This window comes from Ixodes scapularis, unplaced genomic scaffold, assembly GCF_016920785.2.
Source record: "Ixodes scapularis isolate PalLabHiFi unplaced genomic scaffold, ASM1692078v2 PGA_scaffold2__306_contigs__length_199485367, whole genome shotgun sequence".
NCBI classification, from domain to species: Eukaryota; Metazoa; Arthropoda; class Arachnida; order Ixodida; family Ixodidae; genus Ixodes; species Ixodes scapularis.
The window spans coordinates 183,753,650-183,769,074 of NW_024609857.1; the positions used below are offsets into that span (position 1 = coordinate 183,753,650).

The 15,425-nt window shown below is 41.6% G+C and overlaps 1 protein-coding gene across 1 annotated transcript in view; it reads left to right on the top strand.

The window, feature by feature from the left end:
- The window catches only part of LOC8033159 (glycerophosphocholine cholinephosphodiesterase ENPP6-like), a 55,404-nt gene that overhangs the window by 22,670 nt on the left and 17,309 nt on the right, over positions 1-15,425 (top strand). The window contains exons 3-4 of the mRNA XM_029982018.2: positions 1,558-1,667; positions 7,974-8,135. Of these exons, the coding sequence (XP_029837878.2) occupies positions 1,558-1,667; positions 7,974-8,135 (272 nt within the window). The remainder of the gene's footprint in view (positions 1-1,557; positions 1,668-7,973; positions 8,136-15,425) is intronic.

Here is a 15,425-nt window from a genome sequence, read left to right on the forward strand (position 1 = left end):
CTCAAAAGCATTGTGTTATAGGAAATGAGTTTGTGCGCCCTCACTCTTAGGTCACTCCATTTCTCAGTTGTTATGCTAATTAGAAACATCTAGTTAGCGGACGGGCACCGTAAACAGCAAAAACAGGCTTTTATTTTTTTAATTTTTGCTTAAAAAGTTGATTTTTTTTAAACATTCATGCACAACATGCACCATACTCGGCCAACTCTGTACAAAAGGTTAGCGCTAGACGTTAAGACGGTGGGTCATGTGGTCCCTTCAAAGCACCAATGATTCATTTGAGTCACGCGTGTAGAACGCGCTCGATTAGCCACCATAAAGTGAAGGCGATATGCTTCCGCAGGCACAGACAAGATGAGACCGGCACGCCCCCCTTTCGAACGCCAGGCCTCCAGCATGGGCTCGTTCTCTTTCGCCATGCCTTGCCTGCACATTTAATTAGATTTTATTTCGCTTTATTTCCTTAGCAAACTTTATGTGAGGCACAGGGCTCACAAGACGACTAGTCATTATCGAAGGTAGAAAGCTCGCGCCGAGGTGGAACGAGTGAAATATCTCCTTATCATTTTCATCCTGTCAGTGATCGTTAGTGATTCTACAGCATCTAAACTAACAGTTCTAAGGTACTCTAGACGGCCCAAATAAATCCGTTTTTAACGTATCGCGCTGAAATGTACTACTGAGGTGTAAGCAAGTGCAGAAAGTTTACATTGAATAAAAAAAATATGCTTACCTCGTTAAAGGAAAAGAAAAAAAAGAACCACCTCTCCTGAGCAATTAACGCCACCAGATCGCAGGCGATGTTCGCTGAGAGAGAAGTACCGCGGACAGATGGCGTACGCGGCGTCGAGGGAGCGCCGGTCGCTTCTGCTTTAGAGCAGACGGTCTCCCTCGACGCTGCGTACTCCATCTGTTGGCAACACTTATTTCTGCGCGTGAATCGTTTGTGAATTGGTGGCGTAGGTTACCCGAAAAAGGTTTTTTTTCTTTTCTTTTTTTCTTGAACGAGGTAGGGAAAGGGCATCGTTGATTTTTTTACTGTAAATCTCCACCACCCGCTTGCACCTCTGGAGTAAATTTTAACGCGATACGCTGACAAACCGAGTTTTCCGGGCTCTCTAAAATGGTTTAGAAGCTTTAGTTTACATGGTGTAGAACGCCGAGGGGCAAGTAAAGGCCGTGGCCGGCTGGGCATGGCAGTTACCCGCCCCGTTTTTGCGGTCGTAGGAGCTGTTGTGGCTGTTTTTTGTGTTAGGTGGAGGAATAAAGATCGCCACATAAAATATTAATTTTAGGTTAGCATGCGTGGTACTTTTTCTTTTTTTTTTTGTAACGATGTATTTATTGCTAAGCCATCGGTAACTGTGTAACTTCAACCGAGATTTCGGAAAATGCAGTTAGAAAAGGGATCAGGCTAAAGGGCGAAATCTTATTCCCGTTGAATCAAGGTGAGCATTTAAAAACAAAACACTAATGATATCACAAATATTTTTTTATATGACACAGAATGGCGTTGCCTTATTTATATGTTAAATAAATACCACAATTTTATTACAGGTCACGGCTATGGCCCTGATTCAATGACCACTCGAAAAGCTGTTGATGACTTTGACTGGATATTAGACAGCGTCCACACCCAAGTGAGAAGGCTAGGTATAATTGATCAGGTAAGAATTTGTGAAATAATGCATTGATATTTAATTATAATGCAATTAAATGCAAAGTTACAACCGATCTGGACAAGAATGACGAAAATAATCACTGGACAAAGGGAACAAGGGGAACAAGGGACGAACACAAATTTCCAAACACAGCTAGATGACTGGTGCGGGACCGAAAAAAAATAGCCTGGTTTGGGTATCGAAACCCGGGACCTCTCCATTTCAAGTGGAGCGCTCTACCATCTGAGCCAACCAGGGGTGAGAAGTCAGTTGGGTAAAAAGGTTTTATAAGCCGCCATCAGTCTAACACGAACAATGGTGAGAGGCTTGCATTCTAAGGTTATAGTTATAACGCAAATAAATGCAAAGGGGCAAGCGAGTTGGAAAACAGTGACGAAAATAATCCCCGGAGAAGGGAAACAAGAGGGACAAAAGACAAACAGCGCTCTACTGGAAATAAAGAGGTCCCGGGTTCGATATCCGGACAAGGTGGATTTTTTCGGTCATACACCAGTCACCTAGCTGTGTTTGGATATTTGTGTTTGTCCTTTGTCCCTCTTCTTCCCCTTCTCTGGGGATTATTTTCGTCATTCTTGTCCAGCTCGCTTGCACCTTTACATTCAATTGCATTATAATGATAACCTTTAAAATGCAAGCCTTTCACCCTTGTTGGTGTTAGACTGGTGGCGGCTGATAAAAGCTGTTTGCATTACTGACGTCTAACCCCTGGTGAGCTCAGTTTGTAGAGCACTACACTGGAAATGGAGCGATCCCGGGTTCGATTCTCGGACCAGACGAATTCTTTTGGTCACGCACCAGTCACCGAGCTGTGTTTGGAGATTTGATTGTTCTTGGCCCCTCTTGTTCCCTTTCTCCATATATTATTTTCGTCGTCGATATTTGGTTGTCTAAGTGCTTGTTCAGTTATATAATTGAAGGTTCTGGTATAAAGGGTATGGGGGCATACACCAGAAACTATATATCTGTAAAAATATATGGGTCATGTTGTTGTCTTTTTATGAAAAGATAAAAAAATGAGAGACGATTACAAATCTCGATAATGCCAAATTAGTGCGCAGCTCTTGTGGAGGAGGAGGGGAGGGTGCAGAGTAGAGCTATGCCCCTCCTCTTCCGTACCATCCCCTCCTCATCTCCTCCGCCTACCCTCCCCTCCTCCCACACTTTCCCCGCTATATTTAGCTGGAAAAGTGACGCCACGTGATCTCAACGCCTATTCAGTTTCCCTGCTAAATTTAGCGAGAATTACGCCACATGACTTCGTGTCACGTCACTTGTAAACAAATTCAGTTTCTGCGCTAGATTTAGCGGGAAAATCGACCTCACGTGATCTCAACAGCAACTCAATTTCCCGCTAAATATAGTAGGACGGTTACGCCGACGGCGACGGCGACGCCACTATACGCGGAAACGGGCGCCTAAGAGCTGCGCTCTAAAATCTGCTCAGAGGCCGAACTAATATCGTTCAAGAAGTTCATGATAGAGTCGTTACAAAATATTCGGTATAAACAATTTCGTCATTACTCCATGCTGAAAATGAAGATAGTGTTATTACCCCTGTTGCGAGCCGCCAGGGTTGAGCTGTTGATGAAGCAAAACTGGGTAACATTTTTTAAAGAGCGTACAGTCACATCCTTTTTCGCATGCGCTCCTGCGCAATAACTACATTTCTCGTTCACCGACGCTGTAGAGCAGATGAGTTTTGGGGAATTAAAATAAGCGTGTATGATTGACGATAAAGGTAGCTCTTCGCCTTCTCGAGATGTTTATACTAATGTTTGCCTTGTGGAACCCCAAGTGAAGAAAAAACGACGGAACACTCGAATATAATATGAAGATGACAATACAATGTTACGTAACGAAAACTATATTCCCTCTAATTAGGGAAAGTCAACTGTCTTCGCTTGAAAGCTTGAGAAGGAAAAAAAAAACGTTCTTGACTAATTTGACATATTTTAGGAGCACATAATGTGTCATGGGTGCATTCTGCATGCTTTGTAAGTACTTATGCTTGGTTAGGGGCGGTTTTAAATAATGTAGGAGGCGTTGCAAGCATGATACACTCACGAACTCATTGTGTTTATCAAAAGGGTCACGACCGGTTTAAATTTATTAAAGAGTGGAGCGTGTGGGGGGAATATGGGGGGCTTTAATAACGAGTTTAAATAGGTACTGCTTTTTCCGATGGTGAATGTAGCGCTAAGAGTTCTTCCTGCTCTTGAATCACTGTGGGTTCCGTTGGTATGGTATCATAGCGCCCTGTGACGTCGTAAGGTGGTTACGTGGTTACACCTCCTTATTCGGCAGCCAGCTACGTGCGCCGTCGGTCGCCTGCCGCCGTAGGTTCCCCTGAGTCACACGCTGTCTAGATGCATCAGATAATTATTGTTGCGCCAACAAAAGGCGCCGGGCTATACACGTTATGGACCATGGGGCTCGGTTTCCAGTGCCACGTTTCGTAAACCTCCCTAATAAGGGTTAACTATACGTAATAATTATCATTTATGAATGAGTATGCCATCTATGGTATATGTTTGTATTCTACTGCAGTGGTTTTCAACTGGTGTTCCGCGGGCCCTTTGAGGTCTGCAAAGGCATTCTAGGTGTCCGCGAAGCCCTACCTCATCAGTCGGGCCCGGCTATAAAAGTTGTTTTTATTCAAGTCGAGAATTAATGTTTCAGTTTTCGGGCGAGTTTTCTCGTGTGTGTATCAGTAAAAGAGGTTTACTTTATACTAGCCCTATAGTTATATTCATTTATTAAACCAATATTATACTTAACCTCTACCTTTCCTCTCCTCTCAACACGAACGGTACCTTCAATCATCTCCCCCTATCCTCAAGGGGTCCGCGAAACATCGATGGTTGAGAACCACTGCTCTACCGCATTGACAGCTATTGACTATATTTGTTTCATGCTTCCGTTGCAACTGAGACGAAGGATCTCAGCGTCGGTTAGGCCATGAACGATGAGCCATGGTCTGCAATAAAGACTTCGGGGACGCCCTGCCGGAGAACGATGGACGCGATGAAAAACTTTGCGGCTTCAACAGCCGTACACGATGGAAAGGCTTTAGTCTCGGCGTACCGTGTAAGATAATCGGTCGCGACAATCATCCATCGGTTTCCTTCCGTCGATGGTGGGAAAAGTCTATATAAAGCCATTCAGATTTGCTGAAATTGGGTATGCGGTGCAATAGGCTGAAGAAGTGCCGGTCTCGTCGGCTGTTCCTTCCGTCGTTGACACTCGTGGCAAGATCGGGTATAGTGATGGAGTTTCTTCGCAAGCTTGTTCCAGTAGTACCTCTCACAAATCCTGGCAAAAGGCCACCTGTAGCCAAGGTGTCCTGCAGTCGCGTTATCGTGGCAGACTTGAAATATCTCTTCTCGAAGAATGGAAGAGATCAACAACAGCCACGCTATGTTATTATCGCTGTAGTTCTCCTTATGTAGCACACCTTCTCGGATTGAGAAGGTTGGCTGTGTTTTTATGAAAACGCGGGGAACCTCACTTCCTTGTTCCTCTAGGTGCTCGATGAGATCTCGCAGTTCAGGATCATATCTTTATAATGCTTTCATGTCACGGACTTCTAGTCCACTGAGGACTCGCCTTCAACCTCATCAGTGCAGGCGGGACCGGCCTTGAAAACAAAGACGATCGGCGTCACTGTGCTTTCGGCCGGACTTGTACATCAAGGTTATGTCAAACTCCTGCAGTGGTAGACTCCACCGGGCGAGGCGTCCTGAGCGGTTCTTCAGATTCGCGAGCCAGGAAAGCGAGCGGTGCTCCGTAACCACTCGGAACAAACTTCCGTACAAGTACGGGCGAATCATGGTGATGGCCCAGACATCTGCGAGTCATTTTTTTTCTGCCGTTGTGTATTTACCCTCTGCCTTGGACAGAGTCCGGCTTGCAGAGGCGATTTCCCGCTTTGTTCTCTCCTGTGTTTGGACCAGAACCGCGCCAAGTTCCGTGTTACTTGCGTCCATATGAATTTCTGTTTTGTGCATGCTGGTTCAAATGGCCAAGGAAGGGAGGAGTTTAAAGTCTTCATTAAGGCTCATCGAACATACCCTGGTGCTTTTCTGACCCCTGAAACTTTACGGCGTCTTTTGTAAGCTATATGAGAGGTGCAGAAAGCTTCACAATATCTGAAGCGAAGAGCCTGTAGTAGGCACAGAGGCCTAGGAATATCCTTACGGCGCTTTTTTCTGATGGTGGGAAACATGCGGTTAGGCGCACGTCTTCTCCGGGTTGCCCAAAACAAAATATAAGAGCGTCGCAGGCGTCGATCTCGGTGAAAAAGCAGGATCGAGAGCTGGGGCGAGACTGACTTCGGCTCGCCACGCGAAGCCCCTTATGTACACGCGCAGGCTTCTATTACAATCGGCGTAGTAGGCTGGGTGCTTAGAACATTAGGACATCGCATGAGGAACAAAATTTTCGAATTCACCAGAACGCGACATTTCCAAAAAAATAACAAAAAGGTGCGTCCGCCTTCAGGCATCGAACCTCGGCCCTTTGCCTGGGAGTGTAGCACCTTAACAATTCGGCCACGGGCGCCCTTGCTCGGAGATGCGTGTGGCAAAATAACAGAGCGGCAAGCCGCACCCGTGTCGCCACCAGAAGGCTTAAACTAAGAAAGAAATATAAGTTGCAAAATATGCAATGAACACGAAGCTGTGTTGACCGGGCCTCACGTGGTTCTTTAAATAATTATATTTTATAACCTTATACAAAACTTGAAAGTATAAAACAAGGAGGACGAGGACGGAAAAAGGAAAGATGTCCTGCTCCCGTCCTTATCCTCCCTGTTTTATTCTTTCAAGTTTTGTTTCTGTTAACCAACACGCTCGCTTTTAATTGTTTATAACCTGGCCCCTAGCTAAACTATCTTCCCAAGCTTCGAAAGCCTTAAGGCGAAATTATATCGCAATATTTCGTTTGTTGTCTTTGTCTTTGCGACTCCAAAAATAGACATCACCTAGCGGGAAAACGTTGTACTAGTCAGAACAGGTCTTTTCGAAATTTCTGGTAATCTCTTGTGGCGTCCGCGATCACTTTACGGTGGTTGGCGCGATAAAAGAGTTTTCCCGGTGACTCTGTCGTGACTGTAGTATCCGTTCGACACTGAGGTTGCTCTGAACGCTACCTGCGAAACCGCGTGAATTAGACATTCCGCGTTTATCAACGTTCATCAGCACCGTGGAGGGGCAGTGTAGGCAGTCCCTTTATCGATTCGCCAAAGAAAGTCAAGGCTCTGGAAGCCCGCATATGCCAACACATCGCCGGAATTTCGAAACGTAGAGGATAAAAATCGGGGCAAACATTTTTGAGCCAACTGTTTTCTTGCTGAGACCCCAGCGTTGTGCGCTTATCTGGAACATCCACGGTATGGCGCGACCGGTTTTAGACCGCCATAGTTTTACGATAGTGGCGTGCGCTATAGGTCGCTGGAGTCGCGAATACTCCGTTTGACATTAAGCACGATGGCAGCCGTATGCTACGATTCAATGGAACTAATCAAATAGCTCCAAAAGTGCTGCTTCGCGGTGTTCGTCGTTTGCTCATTGGACGGGGCATTCAATGTGCGTGATTGGATCAGCCGGGGATAGCAAACGTACAAATACGACGTGCGCCGTAACGATGCACTTTAGGCGCTGCTTGACTGGCTCCATCGGGGCATAACTTCTTGTTCGGTCCAAATTAGGGTATAGCAAAGTGTAACTAAAAACAAAAAAAAAAAAGGTTCAATTTTGAGAAATCATAATTGTGCTTCATATTTGCAATGACTAAAGTATCTTGATGCTTCTTTTTACAAGTAACGAGAACCAATATAATAGACAAAGCGCAATTCGCTGGACAAAAATGGCGCCCTTCAGTTTAGTTTCCGCATTGCACCGCCATTCGCTTCCTAAAACCTGCACCGTTGCGCAGCCGGCGCTTCAAAGAATGTCGCTACTTGTAGAAAGCTCTTATCTACGATCTTTAGCTATGACCGGAGTGCGCGGCAAAAAGTCCCCTACGGGGAAGTCTGGACAAGTTTAAGTATATTTTGCCGTACCCCACTACTATACCGTTTTTATCAGCCGCACGAGAAAGCATTATGTATTTAGTATTTGATTGTTTATGTCCGTACAAAACTGAAGACAATCCGATCTATGTAAATGAATGCTCAGACATGCAACTCTGCTCAATTTCTACTCAATTTTAAGGACCTTCGTAACCTTAGGTTGAAGCAAATGAGAAAAAAAAAGAAAACATACGATTTTATTGGAAACGTTTTCTGCGCAGGTGAATATTGTAATTGTTTCCGACCACGGAATGACCAAAACTACGAAAGACGATATAAAGACAATCGATATGGACTCACTTCTGAACGCCGATGACATTCACATCATGCTGGATAAAGGACCTTTTTCTATGCTGTTTCCCAAAGCCGATAAGGTGTTCCAGGTAAGTGGAAATTATGTAAGGTGGCGGATGTCTCGCCAATTGGTTCTCTATGCAGGCCGTTTTTTGCTGTGGTACGGGATAATGTTGATCGCGAAACAAATACACAAAATTAGATAATTGTATCAATTGTTCAGTGTTTTTTGCTGTGGTACGGGGCAATGTTGATCATAAAACAGATACACAAAATTAGATAATTGTATCAATTGTTCATTGTTTTTTTGCTGTGGTACACGGTAATTTTGATCATGAAACAGATACACAAAATTAGATCATTGTTTCAATTGTTCACTGTTTTTGATGTGGTACGGGGTAATGTTGATCATGAAACAAATACACAAAATTAGATCATTTTATCATTTGTTCAGTGTTTTTTGCTGTGGTACAGGGTAATGTTGATCATGAAACAGATAGACAAAATTAGATAATTGTATCAATTGTTCACTGTTTTATCAAAATGTACGCGGTTTACGCGGAAACACCAATATGTTATTTACCAGCGTCGTCTTAAGTTATGTCAATATTAATTCCCTAATCAAAACGTGACTGACCCGCTCTCTAGAATCGAATGACTACTTTTCTCCGGAGTACAGTGTTCCGTCGGGACACAGAATATGAAAATTTGGTTGTTAACGTCGGTAGCGGAGTTTCTATTACAGATAAAAATCACTTGCATGCGGTTCGCACGTTTGATCTTGAATCAAAGTGCAAACATGTTTGGACTGAATTAACTCGCTGTAACAACAATAGTCTTGTAATGGGTAGTTCACTTTTCCTTCAAAATTCGATGGATCTAGATTTTCTGATCACTTAGACATCATGGAAAATAATTTGGATGTAGACCGTTATAGTACATGTACACAAGAGTACTTAAACATTCTTGACGTAAATTGGAGTTTGGTACAATCCGTTTTGCCCACTTGTAATGCCTCACCAAAAACAATTGCCTTTTTGTCTTTTGTATACTTCCTTGATTTTAACCACTGGAACAGTCTCCAAATCCATAGAAGAAATGTGCTAGATCTTGCTTTGCTTAACTTTATTATAGACAACACTGTGTCTACTCTTAATACTCCGGAATTTCCCGAAGTTTTGCACGTTCAATTTTTTGTCTTATTTAAGCTTTCCGTGGGAAACGTAAATCACAAAAAAAATTAGAGTTGTTGTTTTGACCTATTTAGCTTAGGTAACGTGAACTGGGCAGCCATATACAACACGAACGATGTAAATTGCGCGGTAGAAGCGTTTACAAAATGTATCATATCTGCACTTGAATGCTTTGTTCCTAAAAAAAAAAAACGTCTTTAAACAAGTCGTTATCCTCACTGGTACTCTATTGACCTGAGGACCCTTCTTAGAAGTAAACAGCGTGATCACAGGAAATATAAGGTTTCTAACTCGGCGGTCTGTTGCACATAACTTTCCGAGTCACGTGCCCAAGCAAAGTCGTTGTTGCAGCGCGAAAAGAAGGTACACCGTTAGTCAGTAGAGCATGGTTTACACCGTGACACAACGCTTTTCTGGACGTTGGTCAAGGATCATGCAGCCACGACTTCATGGACACTAAATTTTGCTGTCTCTCTGGTATTTTGACTAGCGAACCTAAAGATGCATCGAACGCATTTGCGAGCTGCTTTTATTATGTTTATTCTTGCACCCGGAATGGTTTGTAATGTGCCCGACGTTACTGACAGTGGTAGTTGATTGCCTCACAAATTCATTCCCTGAAAACGCCGAGATCGCACTAGCCATCAAGTAAATCAAACTTAATTTATCGGGTACATATGACGGTTCTTCGAGTTTTATTGTTAAAGGGTGTTCGACTATTTTCATACCGATTTTAACACATATTCTTGAGCCATTGCTATCGACCTGCATTAATCCTTCAATATGGAAAATACATATAGCTGTGCCGATATATAAAAAAGGAAAAACATAAGATCCAAAAAAATTCTACACCTATATCGCTGAGATGTCCGTTCGCAAAACTCTACAAAATAGTATTGTTGGAACATATTTCAAGCTTTTTTTGAGCATAATATCCTTCCCTCATCACATGTTTTTTTGCGCAAAAGATAAATAAAAACGAACTTCGTGTTTCTTTTTATTTCGTTTATAGTGTCAGCGCCGGAAAGGTTGTCACTCTACATTTTGTTTTGGTTGATCATTCGCTACTTTTACCAAAATTGGAATCGTACGTTATTAGTGCGTTTTGCACCTTCATACAGGATTAGTTGTCCAGTAGGCACGACTTTGCATGTGTCCTTTAGAATCTTTCCCGGCCTTTTCCTACCCTCTCTAGTCTTCCTCAAGGGTCCATAATTGGACCGATTCTTTTTAATGTAACACTGCAATACGCTCTTGATATAAAGTTTTTTAGGAAGATCTTATCTGTGGAGGACTGTGCAAATCTTATTGATGATGTCAAGTGAGTTGATTTGATTTGAAGTTTTATTTCTTTCGGATCAAACGAAAGGGGAACAGAGACTAAACGCCGAAAACGCCTGACGAAGGTCTTTGTCCCCTTCGCAGTTCGTACATACGGTACACAGTATACCCTACTTCGTGCAGCTGTATACATCAGCGATTCAAACAATGTCATGGCTTTATAATACATCATCAAGAGAGGATCGCAAGTAGTCGTATAGATTATGAAAGAATCTTTTTCACAAGCTCAGGGACAAAAAACATAAATTTGCACATATATAAAAATGGCTATAAACGGTGACACTTCCCACCAAGAGTGTCCTCAGCTCTTTAGTAAATTTAGACAAGGAGTTATAAAAATCCACGAAGGTTCCAATTTAATTTAATAATTTGGTCACCTGATAATATTTTGTTTGCTTTCCGCAATTTTTTTCGAATCTGTGGAGGTCGTCTTAAAGAGTGCCAAAAGGTGTATCTATACACAACGTCACTTGTAGTTATATCATAAAATTTCTCAGTTTTGATTAGTTGCATTAACTTGATATCATAAACTTGGTTAGCCTTGAGTATATTATGTTTTCTATAAAGTGGCTCAGTGGGGAGGTCTTGCATATTTCCCCAGTAACTTTCAGATAACCGCAAAATTTTTTTCTGTAATTTAAGAATCTTATAGTAGTATGTGAGCATTGTTGTGCCCCCATACTAAGATACAGTAGCATAACTTTGAGTAAAAAATATATTAATATATATTTTTTCAACCATGTAGTGATCAGGTTTATTATTGTTTTTACAAACATCCAATTGCCTGAGAAATCTCCAGCTAAGCTCCTGGTTAAACCAAACTCCAAAAAGTTTTTGTTCGGGGACTCGCTCTAAAGTGTGTTTTCGAAATATAGAGTAATTGGAGTATTATCATGTTCGTTTATTGGAGCGAAAATTATATAATTTGTTTTCTTAGAATTTATTTGCACTTTATTTTTATGGAGCCACACTGCCAGTTCCGCGAAATAGCTATTTGCCATTTCCTCTAGGGATGCTTTGGAGGAAGAGGCGAAAAATGCGTTGGTATCACAGACGTACATAATCAGTTCTGCAGATCTAGGAATAGCAGTAATGTCAGTTATATAAAAGAGGAGCAACAAGCGGCCTAGGATAGAAACTTGGGGGACACCATATATTACTTCCAAAGAGGATGGAACAGAGTTGTTAACATCAAAATATTGAAGGCGATTTATTAGATAATGTTTTATCAAAGCTAAAGCTACTCCTCGTATTCCGTACAGTTGAAGTTTATTTAGCAAAATTTGGTGTTGAATTGTGTCGAAAGCTTTTTTGAAGTCTAAAAAACTCCCAGTCTATATAATTTATTTTCCATGTATATTATTTTGTCTTTCGTCTCAACAGGTGCCTGATCTGATGATTTGCCCTTTTGGAAGCCAGACTGAGATTTGTTTATGAAATCATGCTTAATAAGAAACTGATATATTCGGCTTTGTATTACTCCCTCAAATATTTTTGAAAATATTGGCAAGTCTGATATAGATCTATAATTTTGTAGATATGGTTTCCCTCCTTTAAAGACAGCAGTAACTTTCGGAATGTTTAGGGGGTCTGGGAATATACCCGATTCTTGGGTACAATTTATTATATGGGATAAGATGTTACTCATATTTTGAAAAACATATTTAATGGGATCGGGTTCTATTCCAGCTACGCGAGAGGCTACATTGTTTTTTTATCTTATTTATAAGTCCTTCTACTTCTTGTGGGGTGGTTGGCGATAACATTATCGAATTGGCTATGGAATGCGTGTTAAACACACCCCCGTGTGAGGGCTCATTTTCGGTTTCTAAAGGTACACCAACATTTACGAAACACTCGCTCATTGAGTAATATAGTTATACCACTCAATACTCTATACCACTCAAATGATTCCCATTCATAGTCACGTGATTTATATCCCGGGAATGGCAATGCTCATTTCTTATGGTGTTTAAGGCTTCCCATATTTTTTTAGGGTCCCTCTGGACGAGATAAAGCAGGTGTTTGTAGTTTTCTTTTTTGGCATTTTTGAAATCATAGGTTAGTTGTTTCTATATTTCTTGAATGCAGCAAGAAGATCTTGGTCCCTGCACTTAAGAAGGTCGTGGTACATTTTATTTTTTTACGCATATGTATAAGTACATGATTGGTGCAGTCTGAACATGTTGACGGTTAATCATACTAGGACTGTTGCTACGTCTTTCTCAGAAACCTAAAGCCTATTAATATTTGTTACCAGCTTGGCAATGCCTCGTTGAAAAAAGTCATGTGCACCCGTGATCTTGGAGTTTATATAGACTCTGCGTCATTCGGCACGCACGTCAATAGCATTGTAAATGCCTCCTTCCGTATGTTGGGTATAATATGCAGAATTACACGCGAGTTTTTTATGTCAGCCTGCATAAACAGGTTATACCTTTCATTGATCTTGTCGAAGTTGGTGTTTCTGTCGTATGGCCTTCTATTGGGAGCATGCACCAAAAGAGAATTTAAAATGTACAGAAGCGTTTCTTTCATATTTGTTAAGGTTGTTATGTCGGTCGCACATTTAACCTTTAATATAAAATACTCTTAGATCGATGTAGTTGCTGCATCATGTGTGCTAAACGATTCGATAAATATTTGATATATTGTTTTAAAAGCCTTCACGGAGTAATTGATTGCCCTGATCTAACTTCAGCGCCTCATATTCGTGTTCCGAGACGAGTTTTTGGAACTTCTCTTGCATTTTAAATCAGAAAAAGTACCAAGCTTGCCCCATGACAAGAATTCAGATCAGGCATAATACATACATACATACATACATTTTATTGACTCAGTGGGACTATTAAAGACATACGTTTGCGGGCACATCAAAGCCAGCGAAGGGCTTGTGGGATGACACCCTAAAAAAAAAATTAGAAAAGTCCACTTAAGTGATAAGGTAAAGGCATTGCCTTCAAAATGAGAACTGAAAGACAATAAAACTTTCCCCACCCCCTTCCACGCCCCAACCCCCTTTCCCCCCTCCCTCCTCCCACTTTCCCGATTGTAGCACAGAGTACTAATTACAGAAAAAAAATACAGCATACGAAAGCAATGTACAAATGAATGAATGAATAATAATAATAATAATAATAATAATAATAATAATAATAAATTGTTTTATTTTTCTTGTGCCCACAAACAACATCTCGGTTTACAGTGTGGTGCACTAAGCATACATGGAGCGAAACCTAAAAATACAGGAAACAAGAAAGTTGTGTCAATAAAAAGTCATGCAATATTATCGTAATGCAAAAATTGATAATTGATTAATTCACAAACATCCAGTCACGAAGATTTAACATAAACTTCTGGGTGGATAAAACGATGTCGAGGTTAAATTTCTTTGAATCAAAGGCAATTTTTAACCTTGACAATGGGTTTATAGCGGACATGCAAGTTGGATAAAAAGTTGAAATGTTTCGACTCGGGCAAGCGGGAACATGAAACTCAATAGTTTGTAATAAAGCCACCGATTTTACCCTGCCATGAACCACTTTGTGAAGGAATAAAAAATCTCTGTGCTGCCTTCGCAAAGCCAATTTATGCAGCGAAAATTTACGAAGCAAAGCTTCGTAGTCATAAAAACATCTTCTATTGTAGCGGTCATATAAAATTCTTACCACTCGTTTTCGCACATTTTCAATAGCCAGCTCCTGCGACAGAGTCAATGAATTCCAAATGACTGAGGCAAATTCCAGTCGCGATCGAACTAGAGACTTAAATAAGAGTAGCAAGCAACGGCGAGTTGAAAATTCACAAAAAATTCTTGAAATCATTCCTAACGTCCTCAACGCTGCATTTACGGTAGCGAAGACATGACTGTTGAAAGAAATTGAGCTGTCAATATACACTCCAAGGTCCCTGATAAAGGAGACAGAAGGAACTAATACGCCATCCAGGTAATATTCAAAACAAATAACATCACGCTTCCTAGATAATACCATTGATTTGGATTTCAAGGGGTTAAGGAACAAGCTGTTTTCTAAACACCATCTCGAAACACGACTTACATCTGCTTGGAGAAGAGAGCAGTCAGATAGTGACTTCACACTTAGAAATAACTTAGCATTGTCGGCAAACATAAGGATTTTAGCATTGCTGACACAATAAGCAATGTCATTTACAAACAACAGGAACAAAAGCGGGCCAAGAATTGAGCCCTGCGGCACGCCAGACGTTGAAATAAACTGTACAGAAAAGATGCCTTTGACACAAGCAGAATTGCGACGATCACACAAGTACCTATCAAACCATCTACACAAATGCGGGCTGAAACCATGTGAGGCCAGCTTGCTCAACAATAAATTGTGCCTAACGCAGTCAAATGCTTTAGACATGTCTAGGTAGATGGCGTCAACTTGACCTCTACTAGTAACTATTGGTGCGGTGTAACTGAAAAACGAGCACAAATTGGGCTCTACAGGCCTACCTTTTAAGAAACCATATTGTTCATCAGATATCACCGTGTTCAGGTAAAAATAGACACGCTTATGAACTACTTTCTCAAAAACCTTCGCAAATCCACATAATAATGACACCGGACGATAATTTCTAGCTAAACAAGAATCACCTCCTTTTAATACAGGGACAACAACGGCGAACTTCCAGAGCTCAGGAAAAAGTCCTTGTTTAAGTGATAAGTTAAAAAAAGTGAAAGCCGTTTACAACTCCCTGTAACGCCGAATTGGAGCGCAGCTCTCGAGGAGGAGGAGGGAAGGGTACTGAGGGGAGGGTATATTCCTCCTCCTCCCTCGTGATCATGAGAGCTAGTCCTCCTCCCCTCCTCCTCCTCCTCCA